The following is an 18,181-nucleotide window of genomic DNA, read 5'->3' on the forward strand; positions in this document are numbered from 1 at the left end:
GGGGGGGGTCCTCAAAATATTAAAAATGGAAATATTATATGATCCAATAATTCCACTCCTGGGTATTTATCCAAAGGGAAAAAACCCACTAATTTGGAAAGATATGCACCCCTGTGTTTATCGCAGCATCATTTGCAATAGCCAAGATATGGAAGCAACCCAGATAAATGGATAAAGAAGAGTGGTATATTTATACAATGGAATATTAAGCAGCCACAAAAAAGGATGAGATCTTGCCATTTGTGACAACACGAATGGACCTAGAGGGTTTTATACTAAGTGAAATACGTCAGATGGAGAAAGACAGATAACATATGGTTTCACTTATATGTGGAATCTAGAAAATGAAACAAATTAATAAACAAAAAGTAGAAACAGATCCATAAATACAAAGAACAAACTGATGGTTGCCAGAGAGGAGGGGAATTGGGGGGGGATAGGCAAAAGGGGCAAAAGAGAGTGAGAGATACAAGCTTCCAGATTATGGAATAAGAGATGGGGATAAAAAGTTCAGCATAGGGGGGTGCCTGGGTGGCACAGCGGTTAAGCGTCTGCCTTCGGCTCAGGGCGTGATCCCAGCGTTATGGGATCGAGCCCCACATCAGGCTTCTCCGCTATGAGCCTGCTTCTTCCTCTCCCACTCCCCCTGCTTGTGTTCCCTCTCTCGCTGGCTGTCTCTATCTGTGTTAAATAAATAAATAAAATCTTTAAAAAAAAAAAAAGTTCAGCATAGGGAATACAGTCAGTGGTATTGTAATAGTGTTGTACGGTGACAGAGGGTAGACGCACTTGTGATGAACATGACAAAACAAAGAGTTGTTGAGTCCCTGTGTTGTATGCCTGAAACTAATGTAACATTGTGTGTCAACTCTACTCAAATAGAAAAAAATTTAGAGAATATTATTATTATTACTTTTTATTTAGTAGTTTCTTTCCTTCCACTTTTAAGGCAGGTTTAACAACTTACTTTCATCCCGGAATAAACTTGAAGAAGATACACTATGCTAGCATCAAACTTTATGAGAAATTGGAAGAAGAAACTGGACAGGTAAATGCATTTAACTTGAAATTGTCTTTAGGTCCATTTCTCAGAAATATGTAGGATTTCTGAAGAACTTTGACATAGCCTCATTAAAGCTGTGTGTAGTGACATTAATGGTATGTGAAATGTTTGGCATGGTAGAGAAATCTAATGGGTATTTAAGGTAAAAACCCTGAGTTTGCTTTACTATCCATTTAATTTCTTGAAGTACATTTCCCATATAACCAAACCCTCTTCTTGATTTTTTTTAAATAAGGAAAGGATAAAAAGCAGCTTTCAAAAATACCTTTAGTCAGTTGCTATATCTAGAAACTAAGAAATCAGAGCATTTCAGCAACTGGATTACAAAGGATCTGACAGCAGTCCTTACCAGGTTGTCACACAGTTCTGAGAAGTACTTCACTAAAAGCCCCTCACTTTTATTTTTATCTCTTCTCATACTTATTAGTGCTCTCAAAATAAAATGGCAAGTAAAAACTATCCATAGGCTAAGATGGAAGTTTACTTAAATTTTTCTTACTGTTTTCCTTGCCTGAAACTATCAAAGGGCTCCCCACAGTTTGTAGGCCAGAGACCAAAGGAGGAGGGTCTTCCCCAGCAGAGCCTTGCCTGCTTTCCAACATTTTCTCTTCCCACTCTTAGCTGTGCTCATATGCTTCAGCTATTCTTAATTACATTTATTTCTGGAATGTGCTGGGCTCTCTGCCTGAAACAACATCTTCTCGGACCCCATCTCAGTATTCACCCTCCACCCTTCCCCGAGGTCACCCCCTTTGAGAAGCTGTCCTTGACTTTCCCCATCCACCAGTCAGGCCAGCTGAGGGCACACGTCTTGGTTCTAACAACATATAACATTCTTTTTCTCTTTGAAGATTTTATTTATTTATTTGACACACAGAGAGAGAGAGAACACAGAAGCAAGGGGAGCAGCAGGCAGAGAGAGAGGGAGAAGGAGGCTCTCAGCTGAGCAGAGAGCCACACATGGGGCTCGATCCCAGGACTCTGCAATCATGACCTGAGCTGAAGACAGACGCTTAAGCGACTGAACCACCCAGGTGCCCCAACATATAACATTCTTATAACACAAATCTCTCTCTCTCTCTGTCGTGGTAGTTACTTTACTGGTTGGACTTCCTAGGGACTATGAGAAACTTGGGGGCAAGGAATCCATCTTTTACCTCTGTGACCCAGTGCCTAGCCGAGTCCTTGGCCAACTGAAGGACTTCAATAAATGTCAAATAAGTATTTATTCCCATTCACACTTCAGCTCATCACTGCAACATTCTGATTCTTTATATTCCTTCCTCGAATCCTTTGTCTTTCTCTTTGTCACGTGGTTTTCTTTTACTCTTACATGAACACTGTGCCCTGCTATTGTAATTATGCTTGCGGCTGTCTGCCTTCACCCGCAGACTGTAAGCGGCATGCAGGCAGGCTCTTTGCTCCCTGTTCATTACAGCATCTCTGGGGCTTACTGTAGTGTCGGACACAGAGGAGCCAGGGATAAGTAGTTGCTGAGTGAATGTCTTTTTGTAAGATGGAAAGATTTTATATAGTTGTCTCTTGCACTGCAGAGTAAATCTCTTTTCTGTATGCTCGCATTTTCATTGTGCTGAAGAAGAACCATGTATGAATGCCAAAAAATGATTTATTTATGTGTTTTTGTTGGCATGATTGTCACAGGTGGTGGGATTCCATCAGCCAGGTAGCATCAGAATTGCCACAACTCCTGTAAGGGTCGATGAATTTAAATACCAGATGACTCGGACTGGCTGGCATGCAACAGAACAGTATATTATTGGGCCTGAAAAAATTCAAGAGATGTTCCCTTTACTCAACATGAATAAGGTATTTATCTTAAGGGTGTTTTCACCATTTGTTGACTTGAATTAGGATTAGAAAAAGTTACTTTAAGAAGCCTGTTAAAGGTAGGAAAACTCTGTGCACACATTTTGAATGGTGAATTCAGATGATTAATGCTGGAATCTGGGTATGTAACAAGGTGGGCTATTATGTATGCTGAATGAAATATAAACGCATAATGAAAAAATTTTATTAGTTTTCCACCTGTGACAACTGAGGAGGCATTTTCAATGCCTTTCTGTTACTGTGTCCCCCAGATCTAGGTTTTCCATACATAAACTTCTGTTTGAGAACTACAGAGAAAATAATTACCTGGTGTGATAAATATGTATATAGAAAGGCTGTCTCATTAAAACTTTTCTAAAAAATCAAATTTAGAAGTGCCATGCTATGTTGCTCCACAAAGACCATGCAGCTCTTAACTGTACTTCCAACAGGCTCTCTATCAAGTATTGATCTAGTTTTAACCACATTTGGCTGAGAAAACCCACTTGGGAATTCAGTGGGTTTTTTTGTTTGTTTTGTTTTTTTGGCTAGGCAATAATCCCATTCAAAGAATAAGAATGGCTAACACTATACAACACTACAGCACAAATTTACATACCAGGTACTATGCTAGGCCCTTTATATGCATAATTTTATTTAATTTTCACAATAATATTATGCAATATGTATTATTACTACACAGGAAATTGCAGTTTAGATAGTTACATAATGGACTCAAGTTCACCTGGCTAGAAAGAGCTGGAGCAGAGGCTTGAAGCCAGCTCTCGGGACTCCTTTGTATGCATACTCAAACACACCACCAGGTGGTGCTGGTGGGAGAAGCAGGGGGCTTATGTTCCTCCCTAGTGACTACTGCTGTTATCTGAACTGAACTGCGGCAGCACCTCGTATCATTGATCTGGGTGCTGGGGTTGTTCGCCCTCGTGAGTCTATAGGCTGCTGGCCTTCTCTTGTCCGTAGTTTTGTGTGATGACAATGTGGTGGCAGACTGCTGTTGCACTGTCTGCATTGAAATTCCATTGCTGTAAAGCTGTGCTTATTATCTGTTTATATGTTACTCTTGGAATGCTTTGCTGGGAGTCCTCGCCGTCACAGAGTTTTCTCAAAGATATTAGGCAATGGAGATATGTGGGAAGAGTATTCTCTGGAGCTGGGGGTAGGGTGCCAAATCAAATAGATACCGGATTACTGCAATGAGGACATATCCATTATAAAATACCAACGTGACATTTATAAGTCTACAATAATATGAATTCCATTAAAATCAAAACAAGTCTCTTGCACTAAAACTGTGACAAGAGGTTGGATTAGTAATCAAAAGCTGCCCACAAAGAAACGACTGGGCCCAGATGGCTTCGCTGGTAAATTCTACCAGACATTTAAAGAAGAATTAATACTGATCCTTCACAAACTTTTCCAAAAATAGAAGAGAACACTTCCCAACTTATTCTATGAGGCCAGTATTGCCCTGATACCAAAACTAGAGAAAGACATCACAAGAAAAGAAAGACAGGTATCCCTTGTGAATATTGGTGCAAAAATCCTTAACTAGCAAACTGAATTTAGCAACATATAAGGATAATGCAGTATGACCAAGTGGAATTTATGCCAGGATGACTTAACATCTGAAAATCTGGGGTGCCTGGGAGGCTGAGTCAGTTAAGCGCCTGCCTTCAGCTCAGATCATGATCTCAGGGTCCTGGGATTGAGCCCTACATCGGTCCTCTGCTCAGCAGAGAGCCTGCTTCTCCCTCTGCCTAGTGCTCCCCCTGCTTGTGCTCTCTCTGTCTCTGTCTCTCTCTGACAAATAAGTAAATAAAATCTTAAAAAAAAAAAGATTTGAAAATCAACGTAATGTGCCACATTAATAGAATAAAGGACAAAACACATAATCATTTCAACAGATGCAGAAGACATTTGACAAAAGCTCCTTGCTTGCATTTGGTGCTCAGTAGATTTCTATTGAATGAATGAGACCTGACTATAATACTGCACAGTGTTCCCTCTATCATCTTGGTTCATCAGACTGTCATACTTCTTTGTTTCCCCATGGTACCTAGCCTGATGTCCTAGCGCAACACAGGTATTCAAGCATTAGTTGTTAAATGACTAAGTCAAGTATACATTTCCCTGACACCTATATACATTTAACATGTGAAGTTGTTAATAGTATTGAACAATAAAATATAAATAATCGATCAGTTAGTATTAGATTGACTGCAAATGTCAGAAACCAAAATGATAATGCTTAAACACGATAGAAGTTTCTCTTTCATTTAGGCAGTCAGGATTTGAGTGGTGGCTATTTTCCATGAAGATTTCAGGAACCCCCATTGCCTTCTAGATCATTGTTCTGTCATTCCTAGGGTGTGACTCTTCTGTTCTTAGTCCAAGATGGCAACAGCTAGAGCTCCAGCCATCATGTCTGCATTTCAGACAATAGGAGGGAGGAAGGGCAAAAAAGAAGGGACAAAGGGCATATGCCAGTGGTTTTGTTTTGTTTTGCTTTTTAAGTAGGCTTCACGCCCTATGTGGAGTCCAGCTCGGGGCTTGAACTCAAGACCCTGAGATCAAGACCTCAGCTGAGATCAAGAGTGAAACGCTTCACTGACTGAGCCACCTAGGTGCCCCATGCCAGTGGTTCCTAAAAAACGATTCATGAAAGCTGCCACATGACACTTCCATTTGTATTTCACTGACCAAAACTTAGTAATACTTCTAGCTAACAGTTGGAACTAATAACTGCCAACTATTGGAAGTTGTTCCTAGTGGCTGTGTGTCTAAATAAACATTCAGTTTCCATCGGTATGGGGGGCAGGGGAGAGAATGGTTGTTGGAGACAGTTGCAAGCCTCTATCAAATAGCTTATCTACTTAACACTCACTGTGAGTCCTGCCCCTGCCTGAGCTTTGATAAAGGAAAAAGAAGTACAGACCAATCGATCGGAAGCCGTGATTGCACTTTTAAGGTCCAGTTTTACTGAACATTTCCTGGCAGGATATAGTTACACTGAATAATGGATGTGTTTTTGTTTAAATACTGACTCTTTTATGATTAATTTAGATTTTAGCTGGACTGTATAATCCTGGAGATGGTCACATTGATCCTTACTCTCTAACTATGGCCCTAGCTGCTGGGGCTAGGAAATATGGTGCTCTTTTAAAATATCCCGCCCCGGTGACTTCTCTGAAACCCAGGTCAGATGGAACATGGGATGTTGAAACGCCACAGGGATCTATGAGAGCGAATAGAATTGTGAATGCTGCAGGTAAGCATCATACATATGTATAATTATATATATATATATATATATATTTTTTTTTTTTTTTAATTAGTGGGTTTTTTCAAGTGGCAAAGTTTTAAGACATGTGGCCATAGAGTAATGTTTTACACTATTCGCATTGTTGGGAAACACTGTAATGTTCCCAAGGTGAACATTTTATCTGTTCCTAAGCTACAAAGCCCTCCCTCTATCACTTTGTTTTTGGCGTGTGATGCCACTCTGCCCTTGGTTACGCATAGAAAGCTGGTGTTCTTCTCCATCCTGTTTTCTACCCCAGATCATGTTTTGTTAATGATGCTGCTTTTCCCCTTCTATGTCCACTCTTTCTTTATACTAATAATCAACGTCTCGTGTGCAAATTTGTGAGCACCCTGTTTGTTCTCAGTTTGCTTTTGGGGGCAGATTTAATCATTTGTGTTCTCTCCCACCCATTTCTGATTGGTTGACTCCAGTCAAAAATTTTTACCCTTGGGGCACGTGGGTGGCTCAGTCGGTTCNTGCCTTTGGTTCAGGTCATGATCCTGGAGTTCTGGGATGGAGCCCTGCATCGGGCTCCTCTGCTCAGCAGGGAGCCTGCTTCTCCCTCTGCCCCTTACCCCGCTCATGCTCTCTCTCTTAAATAAATAAATAAGATCTTAAAAAAATGTTTTACCCTTTTCCTTTCAGAACATTATTAAATGTATTTCATAACCTTTTTTTTTTTTTTTTATGTTGCTCTGTTACAACTTAGACTCAGAGTAGTGAGGTTGAAAGGGATATTTGAGATAATCTGACAAGCCACTCATTTTCCATTGTGGAAACCAAGGTCCAGAAAGGTCATGTTACTTGGCGACACAGTTATGTTGGAGCCAGGACTTGGACCTGGGTCTTTTGACTCCTGAGTTAATACAATTTCTAACAGGTCATTTACCTGTGAAGTCATTTTCAACTATCACACATACAAAAGTGAGTTCTTGTACAAATGAAAATGCTTATGCAGTCTAAACTGGGCTAATAATTTGTATTTACCTGTGGTTCATAGTGGTTAATCTAAAACCCAAAGTAAGCAGGAGGCGGTAACTGATTTTCTTGTGGTCTGCTCTTTGAGTCATTGCTTAAATTATAAAATGAAAACAATCCTTATTATTTGTCAAGTCAAATGATATGCTGTGAAGACAGGTCAGAAACATGGACCCTTAAGTTCTTTCCTCTAAATTGTAACTTTTGATTGATGTTATTTTGTTTTTAACAAAACACTTAGTGGTTCTAGAAGAGTCATGTCTTCAATATTTAAGAGTCTAAAATAATATTTCTGAGTTTTTCTAATCCATGCACCTCATTTGAAAAGCATAAAAATCTCATGCTTTCTTCAATATCATTTGAAATTCAAAATTATGTAAAAGGACTTGTCTAAAAAATAAAAGCCAAGGCATAAAACATTGCTTTGCTTTTGAACCTCACCATTCACCCCCCTAATCCCTATCTGTGACCCCCTCCATCACCATCGTTAGGCACCAGTGATCTAAATTCTGTTAGAAGATCTAAGATAATGAAATCATTCATCTTTTTTTTCCCCATGTACTAAGGACTCTTTCTAATCTTACAAATTTATGGCCTGACAGGTTTATTCCCTAAAAACACTGGACTGTTTTTAGAGTGATAGCAAACTAAACAAACTAAACAAACACACTCTGACCTCCATTCCAGCACCCAGGCAGACATCACTAATTGATCACTGCACTCATTTCAGATGGGCTTGGGCATGCTCCACCATTTCTCTCAACATAGTGTATCAGGCAACCACTCCCAACTGATACTTTGAGAAATAATGTAGAAGGACTTATTTAACACATTTATTTATCATTTTCCAAAAATGGTAAGCTTTGATTTACATAATTCATTACCACTGTAATAAATTTTTTCTTTACTGTGAGGAATAAAGAATCACCGATGGTAAAGATAGAATAATTCTCAAGGAGATCTCACCTAAACAGTGAGTTACCAGATGAAGTTTTCTATGCAGCTATGAAATCTTGTGGTGTGATTGGGGGAGGGGATGGCAATGGCAAGAGGTTCTGGAAAACAGCTTTTCTGGCGCTGGCCTGGGAAAACAAATCCCTGGAATTAGATTGATGGTGTGGCCCTGCATGGAACTGAATTCCTGGGATTGTTCTCCAGGATGTCCTTCTTTGTCCTTTGCTCCTGAAGCTTTTGACCCAGCCACATCGACTCCCTTTCCCATCCTCAGTTCTTGGTAATCCAGGCAGCTCCTTCTTGAAAACTGTGTGAAGAACCATGCTGTCTCAGTGTTCAGTTTTTCTTTTCTTCCTCCACCTCTTCTCTTCCACTGAGTAGAAGTTACTGGAGGAAATCTAACTAATTGCATATTTATAGTCCGTGGACGGTGTAGAGAGGTGTGTATTTAATTATTTGTAAGTCTGTTTTCAAAAAAAGTTTATTAAAGTATAAAAGCTCCCCAAAAGGTAAGCCTCAGTAACTGAGGGCAAAGGTTTAGGCATGCCCACATCTAGAGTTGAAGGTAACAGAGATCGGTTTTATGAACAAAGCAGCCATCAGCGGAAGGCATTGTGCTAACATGATTTGAGAATGCGTGGCTGATGGAATGTACCCCAGAGTTTCTCAGTGAGACCAAGATGTCTCACAAATTCAGGCAAGGCCTTCAGGCCAGCTCTGAAATCTAATTAAAGTAACCAGGATATAGACTTGGAAATGTGACCCCAAAGAAAAGATATAAATACCACTATTATCTACTCAATTGAACCATAACCTGCTAGGAGTTTCTTTATATGACGTTGTAGCAGAAGGCAGCTGAATCGTCAGGATATTCATGACAAGGAAAGTCTAGATGTAAAAAGTGTGTCTGTTTGCTAATGTGTCTCCAGCACAGTCCAGGGCAGTGGGGCTCTCTGGCCTGGAGACACATGTATTGCCAACCCCATGACCTGGGCACATTACTCCTTTGTAAAATGGAGATAATAGTGCCCATCTCAAGAAGTTGTTATGATCAGTAAAGGAGCTAATAATATAGAGCACGCAGAACAGAACCAGTACCACATAGTAAGCACTAAAAAATTACGTATAATAATTATGATTATAATTATTTCTTTGAAAGTCTATCCGTGCCCTCGCCACCCCTTGACCTGACCCCCATCCCTGGAAAACTAGCATCAATTTACTGTAACTTCTTGGTGCAGTCTTTAAGATTACCCACCTCCTTTCACTTGCTTTCTAGACATACAGCACCCATTCTGCTGTGGCATTTGGTTCTCAAGCTAATGCATGTAAGAACTGCCACGGGCCGTTTCCGAGACTTCAGAAAGATTCTAACTGAAGTGGTCTGAGTGGGGACTCAGAGATGTATGTTATTATATTTTATTTTATTTTATTTTATTTATTTTTTAAAGATTTTATTTATTTGACACAGAGAGAGAGCACAAGCAGGGGGAATGGCAGGCAGAGACAGAGGGAGAAGCAGACTCCCTGCTGAGCAGGGATCCTGATGCGGGACGATCCCAGCACCCTGGGCTCATGACGTGAGCCAAAGGCAGACGCTTAACCGACTGAGCCACCCAGGTGCCCTCAGAGCTGTATTTTAAATAAGTATTCCAGGTGCTGCGCTGTCTGCCTCAGATGTCTGCAAAACATCTTTAGAGACACAGTACTACCTAGATGTTCGTCCCGGAGAGAGAATGTAGTAACCTTATTCGTGAGCAAGGAGAGCTGAAAACCAGTTTCAGACACTCCTAGCATCTTGGGATAAAATAGACTACCTTGCCTTTGCTACCTGAAGCTTTTAAAATTTGCTTCATTCTACCCCGCCTAATGCGTAGCTCAGGGGCATAAACAGAAGCTATTTATTGTGACGTAAGCTTTTTCTCTGCATGGTGAAGAATATTTTCTCCTGACTTCATTGCTAATTGACTCATTAAGCCTGAAATAACTTTGTAAACCTTACTTAGGAATTTTCCTAACATGGTAAATCAGAAATATGATTGGATCATGCCAACAGGAAGCCCGGGGTTCAGCCAAAAAAGAATTGTTTAATTTTGCCTGATACTCTGCTTCAAAGAATGTCACTGTATAAACCATCATCGTCACCATTTAAACCATCTTATACAAGTAAACTTGTCCATGAACCTTCACTCCTCATTTTAAGTCCATTTCTGTTAATTATTGCATTAAAAAAAATGGATGCCATTTCCAATAACACTGTTATTGACCCTTCAGTTGTTTCTCAGGTCAGAGTGGTAGATTTTAGTGGTTCTTCCATATTTGTCTCTCTGCCCTTTGAACTTGGTGGGTGGGGGATGTAGCAAGAGTTTAAGTGTCATGCTGCCAGATTTAGGTTAACTTCCTTGACATATAGAGGAAGAAAATGCCAGCAAACACCACCACCGTAGGGTAGAACAGCATAGAGCTTGTTACAGAGTTTGAAATCCTATAGCTCTAGACTACTTATGCATATGTTTCCACTATATTTTAATGATCAAGTGCATTAATAAGCAAGCAATTAGACTCAGAAATTCATAAATATGTTTGAATAGGACAGAATTTATTTTCTTCAATTTATGTTTTTAATTGAAACAAGTGTACTGAGGATACCATCGTGGTTTGAATTGCCAGGCTAAATGTTTTGTTTTTTATATTTTAAATCTTCTATAGTTGCATATAACTAGAATATATGGCTTTCCTGTATTTTCCTACAAAATCCTGACATTGGAAATTCACATCTTCTTACTAACAAAAATAAATTAAATCTGTAAATTATTAAAAGACCAGTAAGGGACTCTAATGCCCACAGGTATGATATTTGGTTTGCAGATAGATATCCATTTCTGAGACTTTAAACAAGGACGGTCAGTTTAGCCGTTAGGCCAGAACAAAACAACAGAACACAAGGATGATGTTTAGATAGTTGAATAGAAATAAATTTGGACACATAAGAGTACAAAATCTGGGTTCCCAGACTGATTGATAGTTGATAATTCTGTATCTAACTCTGAACCTTATAATGACAGAGGCTCCAGAACTCCTTAGTAGATTCCTAAAAAAGCAGAAACAGAAATAGTTAAAAATTAAGAGTACAACCTCCAAAGAAATAACTTGAATAAGATTCTGTAATCATTTGAATGATTACTCAAAATTATTATGAAGCGAACAAACAAACAGAACCTCTCCCCCACCCTACCCCCCGCCAAATAATCCACTGATGGGTCACGTGACATCACTTCCCTGCCATATAATCATTCTAGATTCTGAAATACCTTTATGCAAGTAGAGATGTCTTAGATTAAAAAAAAAAAGTCTTTCCATAGCAAGAAAACCAATAAGAAGTGATGATTCCAGGGCTCCCAGTGGGACCTTGGGCATATCTCTTTCCTTCTCTGGACTTTAGGTCCATATCTGTATACTGAAGAGTCACCTGGGGGAGAATCAAGGATACTTTCAGCCACAGTTTGGTTCCTTCTTTTGCAAAGGTAAAAATAACATTCATCCCCAGCAGTAAGCCAGTCCCAGCACATGCTGTGAAGTGAGATCCATTCTCATACAGGAACCCCCACCTGCTTCTGAGCCCTTTCCTCTTTGCTATGGCTCCTCAGCCCTGCTGCTCTGGACTCCTGGTTCCTTCATGCCTTTTGCAAGAAAGGATCTTACAAATGTATTCTAACTAAACTTTTACAATAACGGATAAAAGTTACTGTGCTCTCTCTCCCGAAGTATATACGTTTTCAAATTTTAAGTTAACAGTACAATTCTGTATTTGTAGAATCTTAGGCATCAGTAACTTGAGGAGAGGAGGGCCTAGAGGATGGAGGGACTGACTTTCAGGGCTTTCCTATGCACAATTTGATTACACAGGGCCCCTCACTGCTTGATCAACTCTCTTTCAGGAATAGAGTCAGTCCATTACTGTCTTTCTTATCAACATTTGTACATTTTATGTATTTGGGTTGTTTATTTTTCCCTTCAAGTAAATTTGTTTTTGTTGTCATTTTCCTGCCTGCCTCTGCTTATGGGCAAATGCTTTTTCAGGAATGGAGTTCCCTTGGATTATAGATATCTTTAAAACGCTGGGGCAGGGTAGAACACTTCTCTTCCCCCACAGTTTTGCAATGACAAAAAATTTAAAGTCATTATGACGTTCTTTTGACTTTGCCATGAAAAAAAAAGTCTTCTAAATGTTTTATTTTAAAAGAAATTGCCATATCAGTGTCAGATGTGGTACATTTACATATGTGCTAATATTTAAAATGATTTTTTTTCTTTAAGGACTTTGGGCTCGTGAAGTAGGTAAGATGGTGGGACTAGAACATCCTCTCATTCCAGTCCAGCACCAATATGTTGTTACATCGACTATACCTGAAGTGAAAGCTTTGAAACGAGAACTGCCAGTGCTCCGTGACCTGGAAGGATCCTATTATCTCCGACAGGAAAGGGATGGGCTTTTGTTTGGTCCATACGAAAGTCAGGAGAAAATGAAAGTGCAGGACGCATGGGTCACCGATGGAGTCCCTCCAGGTGGGTTCCATAAACGCAAGTGGGTGCAGGTCAGGCACATATGTTTTGTCTTCTCTGTGGCTGGGGGCTGGCTGTAGAATCAGATGACACCATGGTATGAGACTACTGGATACCTGGGACTGGAGGTGAGTAGTCTGAGGTAAGCTCTGTTCTCATGCCCTTTTGAACAAACACAGCAGGAAGTTGAGGAAAGAGAAAAGAGGCAGTTGGTGACTGAAATTGAAGAAACGTATCTTCTGCTGGTTTGGAAGGCTTCAGGTCATTTTTGCCTTCCCACACCAACCTCCTGCCTCCCCCCTTTTTCCTCAATCCCCTACCTGTTTGGTCTAGTTTCCAGATTTGGATATGGTTGTTATTGTGTTTTGACAGTTGGAAACATGGAAACATGGCAGGTTTCAGAGACAGGGTTTCCAGCCTGCTAAGAATGAAAGCCTCAGAGGGCCTCACAGAGCAGGATAGGTTGACCTGCAAACTGAAGTCCTCCCCTACTACATAAATGGATTAGAAGAGCCCTATGCTAAACCAGGAGGAACTATAGTTTCTCTTTCAAGTTCTGTAAGGGAGATGGACCTGTTTTTGTTTTTCATGAAACATTTCTTCAGAGCTAGATTAAAGATGGAGGTTATGTAAGGAAGTAACCAATTAAAACAATCTAAAAGTGCTAAAATCTCATTGGGACTCTGAAATAAGGGGTATAAAAAAATGGAGGAAATTGTACTTTCTAGAATTATACTTTTGATAATTATACTTGGGTTGGGAATGAACCTCTCTCCTGCTCCTCAATACACCTATGCCCATGTGACAACAGATGATCACTCAGCTGCCTTCCACAGAAGTTCGGCCAGCTCCAGCTAGCTGAGGGCTTTTGTCTTGTGTGGGCTCTGCACATTTGGGCCTGTGTGGAGTAGCTCCTGATCTCAGAGCGAGGGCTCATCACCACCTGAGAGCCTTCCTTTCTGCTCTTCCCTCATGCTGGCAGCCTCCCTTCCACATAAGTGTTGAACAAATATTTAAATAATTCTAGTTGGAGGGAGAGCCAGGGTGTTAGCTGGCCTTGGGTGCGTGCACGTCCTGGTCCAAGCCTAGTGGTCTGCAGGCCTCCATGCAACCGACCCAACGCACAGTTCACAGGAGGAACAGAAGCTGGCTGGCTGCTTTGTGGGAAAGCTCCCAGTATTGGTGGAGAAGTTCTTTCAGAAGCTCATCTGTGGCACTGCCTTCAGTCACAGTACCTTTGAGGACTGAGAAAAAGATTGTGTTCCAAGACCCTGACTCTTTTCTCAGAATTCTAGAACTGCATACCTGGGGGAGCAAGCTTGAGGAAGGAGGCCTCCAGGCCCTTCTTTCTCTGCTGAGAGCTGAAAGGCATCTGGAATCCATTATCCTAGACCCTGGAGTCGTTTTCTGTTTATCCCCTGTGTTCTGACATAACTTTGTAAGCTCCCATTTGGCCTTACCTGGGAGGATAGAGCAGACTTTAATGGTTAATTGAAGGGTAAAAGCTCTCTCTTGACAAACCAATCATTGTTTGTTTTTTTAAAATTATGATTGGATTAAATGTTGAAAACTGTTAATATACCTAGATTTAAACTTATTACTAATAAAAGGGGTTAACTTTCATGATTTTATCGTTTCAACAAAAATAACATTATTGTTCTCAGTAATGTGATGGGAACCTATCTGTTGATAGTGAATATTAAATTTAGACTTAAAAAAAAAAAAAGGAAGTACTTCCCAAAGACCTTCTTTAAATATAAGCTGATTCAGATTTAAGTCACTTTAAACTAATGTCAGGGCAGCTGCGGCATCCTGACCACAATGGTATGTCTCTTCAGGGTTTGGAAAGGAGCTCTTTGAGTCTGATCTTGACCGAATCATGGAACATGTTGAAGCTGCCATGGAAATGGTTCCAGTCTTGAAAAAGGCTGACATCATCAATATTGTCAATGGCCCTATCACCTATTCTCCTGACATTCTGCCTATGGTAGGGCCCCATCAGGGAGTCAGAAACTACTGGGTGGCTATAGGTTTTGGGTGAGTATCTCCATTTAATTCAACATTTGTTACAGAGCCAAGGTTCTTTTCTTCTTCTTTTAATGAAGTCAAATATTTTAGATTAGTCTTGTCTCATCATAATCTCAGGCCAAAGTAGAAAATAGGGGAGGCGCAGAGAATTTTCTTGCTTTCATGACTGTTGATACATGAGGAATAAAATATTTCTCTTTTTAAAAGATTTTATTTATTTATTTATTTGAGAGAGAGAGAGAGAGAGCCAGCATGAGCTGGGGGAGGGACAGAGGGAGAGGGAGAAGCAGACTCCCCGCTGAGCAGGGAGCCCAGTGTGAGGCTTGATCTCTGGACCCTGAGATCATGACCTGAGCCGAAGGCAGATGCTAAACTGACTGAGCCACACAGGTACCCTGAGGAATAAAATATTTCAATTTAAAAATCCTTGCTATGGATTATTAATGGTTTAATGACTTGTATAGGTTTTAAAGCTTATCACACAGAAGGGCAATGATTTCCTGGAAACTTCTCTTTGCATATTTCCTGCTATTTCCATTATTCATGTCTCTTTTCATGCCATATATGTTCAGGTTGGTCAATTTACCCCAATTTTACAAGGATGTTTTCATAACACAATGTGACAAAAATAATTCAAAATATCAAATGAATAAGTATCTGATGCATTTTTCACCATAATTTATGTTTGTCCAACATAATTTGCTTCTTTATGACTTCTCAGGTTGCTTACTATTTATATGATTCCATTACCCATTTGATGTTTCATCTTTAATATTTGTCCCATTAATTTGGTGAATATTAATGTCAAGCCCACTTTATCATCATATCAGAGCTTCTAATATTCTATTTTTCTTTCCCATTTTATTTGGCCATTTATTCAGCTAATATTTAATGATTGCCAGCTCCGTGCCAGGTCTCTTGTTAGGCACTGGGCTGCAGCTGAAGACAAGACAGTGAGGTCTGTCCAGAGGCACAGGGCTGGTCAGGGTGCTGTCCTGTCAATACGGTAGAGAACTGAGGGAGCAGCAGCGGGGACTGAGAGATAGGAGACACACTTATTTAGACTTGATGATTGATTGCATTAGGTCTTGAGGAAGAGAAAAAAATAGCAAATGATGGCAAACTATCTAACTTGATCCCTGCTTGGATGCTGGGACTATGGGGAGAGAAAACCAGAAAAAAAATGAGTTTCATTTTTGAGAGTTTGGGTTTGAAGTGTTAAGTTTACGTCTGTGGGACATCTAGAGGGAGAAAACCAGACGGAGACATAGGGCTGGAGGGCAAAAAGTAACTGAGGGTTTAGGTAATCACCTGCAGCGTTCATATGCAGGCATGAGCATGTAGGAATGGTTTCTCATGTACGTTAATTGAATATCTTCTTTGGAGGGTTGCCTATTCGTATCCTTTGCCCATTTTTTAAAAAATTATTATTTGTCAGGGCTCCTGGATGGCGCAATCTGTTAAGCACCTGGCTCTTGGTTTCGGGGGTCGTGATCTCAGTGTCGTGAGATTGAGCCTTCGTGGGGCTCTGTGCTCAGTGGGGAGTCTGCTTAAGACTCTCTCTCCCTCTGCCCCCCCACATGCTCTCTTTCTTTCTAATAAATAAATAAATCTTTTAAAAAATTATTTTCTTTTTATTGTTAAGTTGTAGGAGTTCCTTATTTATTCTAGATATAAGACCTTTATCAGATACTTGATTTGCAAAATTTTTCTCCCATTCTTTGGGTTGTCTTTTCACTCTCTTGATGGTATTCACTGAAGCAGAAAAGTTTTTAATTTTGATGAAGTCTAGAATGTGTATTTTTTCTTTTTTAGCATGTAGTTCTGGTGTCATATATAATAAACTATTTTCTAATCCAAGTTCATAAAGATTCATACCTATGTTTTCTTCTAAGAATGTTATAATTTTAACTCTTACATTTAAATCTTTGATCAATTTTGAGTTAATTTTTGTATGTGGTGTGAGGTAGGGATCCAACTTCATTCTTGTGTGCATAGCCAGTTATCCCAGCACCATTTGTTGAAAAGACTGTTCTTTCCTCATTGGATTGCATTGGTTTCTGTGATATCTTTTTTTTCTGACACCACTTCTGACGCCAACATCCAATTTTCTAATTCTCCGACACAACTGAGTGTCCGACAATTCAATTCCGATACTAACTTCCAGAGTTAGTGCAGATCCCACTGGTTAAGGACTCAGTTCCACAAAACTGTCTCCACTTCAGACCAGTTACAAGTTCTAGGGATGATCTGTACCTCTGACTGACTGGCTATAACTGTGGGAGTTCCTACAACCCCCTTTTCAGGTTTGATAACTCATTAGAATGACTCACAGAAATCAGGAAAATACTTACTTTTACCCATGTGTTATAAAGGATACAACTCAGTAACGGCGGAATGGAAGAAATACAAGGGGTGAGGTATGAGAGGGAGGGAGGTGGCACAGAGTTTTCACGCCCTCTCTGCCACCTTTGTAGCACATCAGTAGGTTCACCAACCTGAAAGCTCTTTGAACTCTGTCATTTAGGGGGTTTTATGGAGGTTTCATTACACAGGAATAATTGATTAACTCATTGACCATTGATGATTAACCTTTTTTTTTTTTTTTGATGATTGAACTTCTTGTGACTAGTCCCTATGCTGAAGCTATTTAACCCCCCAAGTACCTCTCACCACACCTTGAGCCATCTCATTAGCATACAAAAGACTATGAATTCCAGAGGTTATTAGGAGTTCTGTCTGTGCCAGGAAATGGGGACAAAGACCAAATATTTATTTTTTATTATACCATGACATCTTGTCAAAAGTCAATTCACATATATGTATGGGTTTATTTCTGGACTCCCAATTCTATTCCATTGATCTATAGGTCTGTCTTCATGCCAGTATCACACTGTTTTGATTACTGTAGCTTTGTAGTAAGTTCTGAAATTGGGAAGTGTGAATCTTTGTTGTTTTTCAAGATTGTTTTGGCTATTTTGGGTCCCTTACATTTTCATATAATTTTTAGGATCAGTTTGTCAGTTTCTGCAAAGATGCCACCTAGGATTTTGATAGGTATTGCATTGAATATGTAGATCAACTTGGAGAGTATGGCCATAATACTAAGTCCAATTCATGGACGTGGGATGCCTCTCCATTTATGTAGGTATTTTAAAATTTCTTTCAACAATAATTTATAATCAGAGTATAAGTTTTATACTTCTTTTGCTTAATTTATTCCTAAGTCTTTATTATTTTTGATTTTGCAACTGACTCAGTCATAGAATTATTGATTTAGTCAACAAATATTTGTGGTTCATTGGCCATGAGCCATGCTCTGAACAAGCAGACAGTATCCTAATAATGAAGCATCTATTACTACTTGCCAAGGACATTAGGAAGTTGCTTTCTTTAGAACCCCAGTTACTGATTATCTAGAAATTGTGTCTCATTGCATGGGG

General features: G+C 39.8%; 1 protein-coding gene across 1 annotated transcript in view; it reads left to right on the forward strand.

The window, feature by feature from the left end:
- The window catches only part of DMGDH (dimethylglycine dehydrogenase), a 62,244-nt gene that overhangs the window by 7,851 nt on the left and 36,212 nt on the right, over positions 1–18,181 (forward strand). The window contains exons 3-7 of the mRNA XM_040621962.1: positions 950–1,048; positions 2,726–2,890; positions 5,975–6,179; positions 12,465–12,713; positions 14,549–14,747. Of these exons, the coding sequence (XP_040477896.1) occupies positions 950–1,048; positions 2,726–2,890; positions 5,975–6,179; positions 12,465–12,713; positions 14,549–14,747 (917 nt within the window). The remainder of the gene's footprint in view (positions 1–949; positions 1,049–2,725; positions 2,891–5,974; positions 6,180–12,464; positions 12,714–14,548; positions 14,748–18,181) is intronic.

This window comes from Ursus maritimus, unplaced genomic scaffold, assembly GCF_017311325.1.
Source record: "Ursus maritimus isolate PB19 unplaced genomic scaffold, ASM1731132v1 scaffold_5, whole genome shotgun sequence".
Taxonomy (NCBI): Eukaryota; Metazoa; Chordata; class Mammalia; order Carnivora; family Ursidae; genus Ursus; species Ursus maritimus.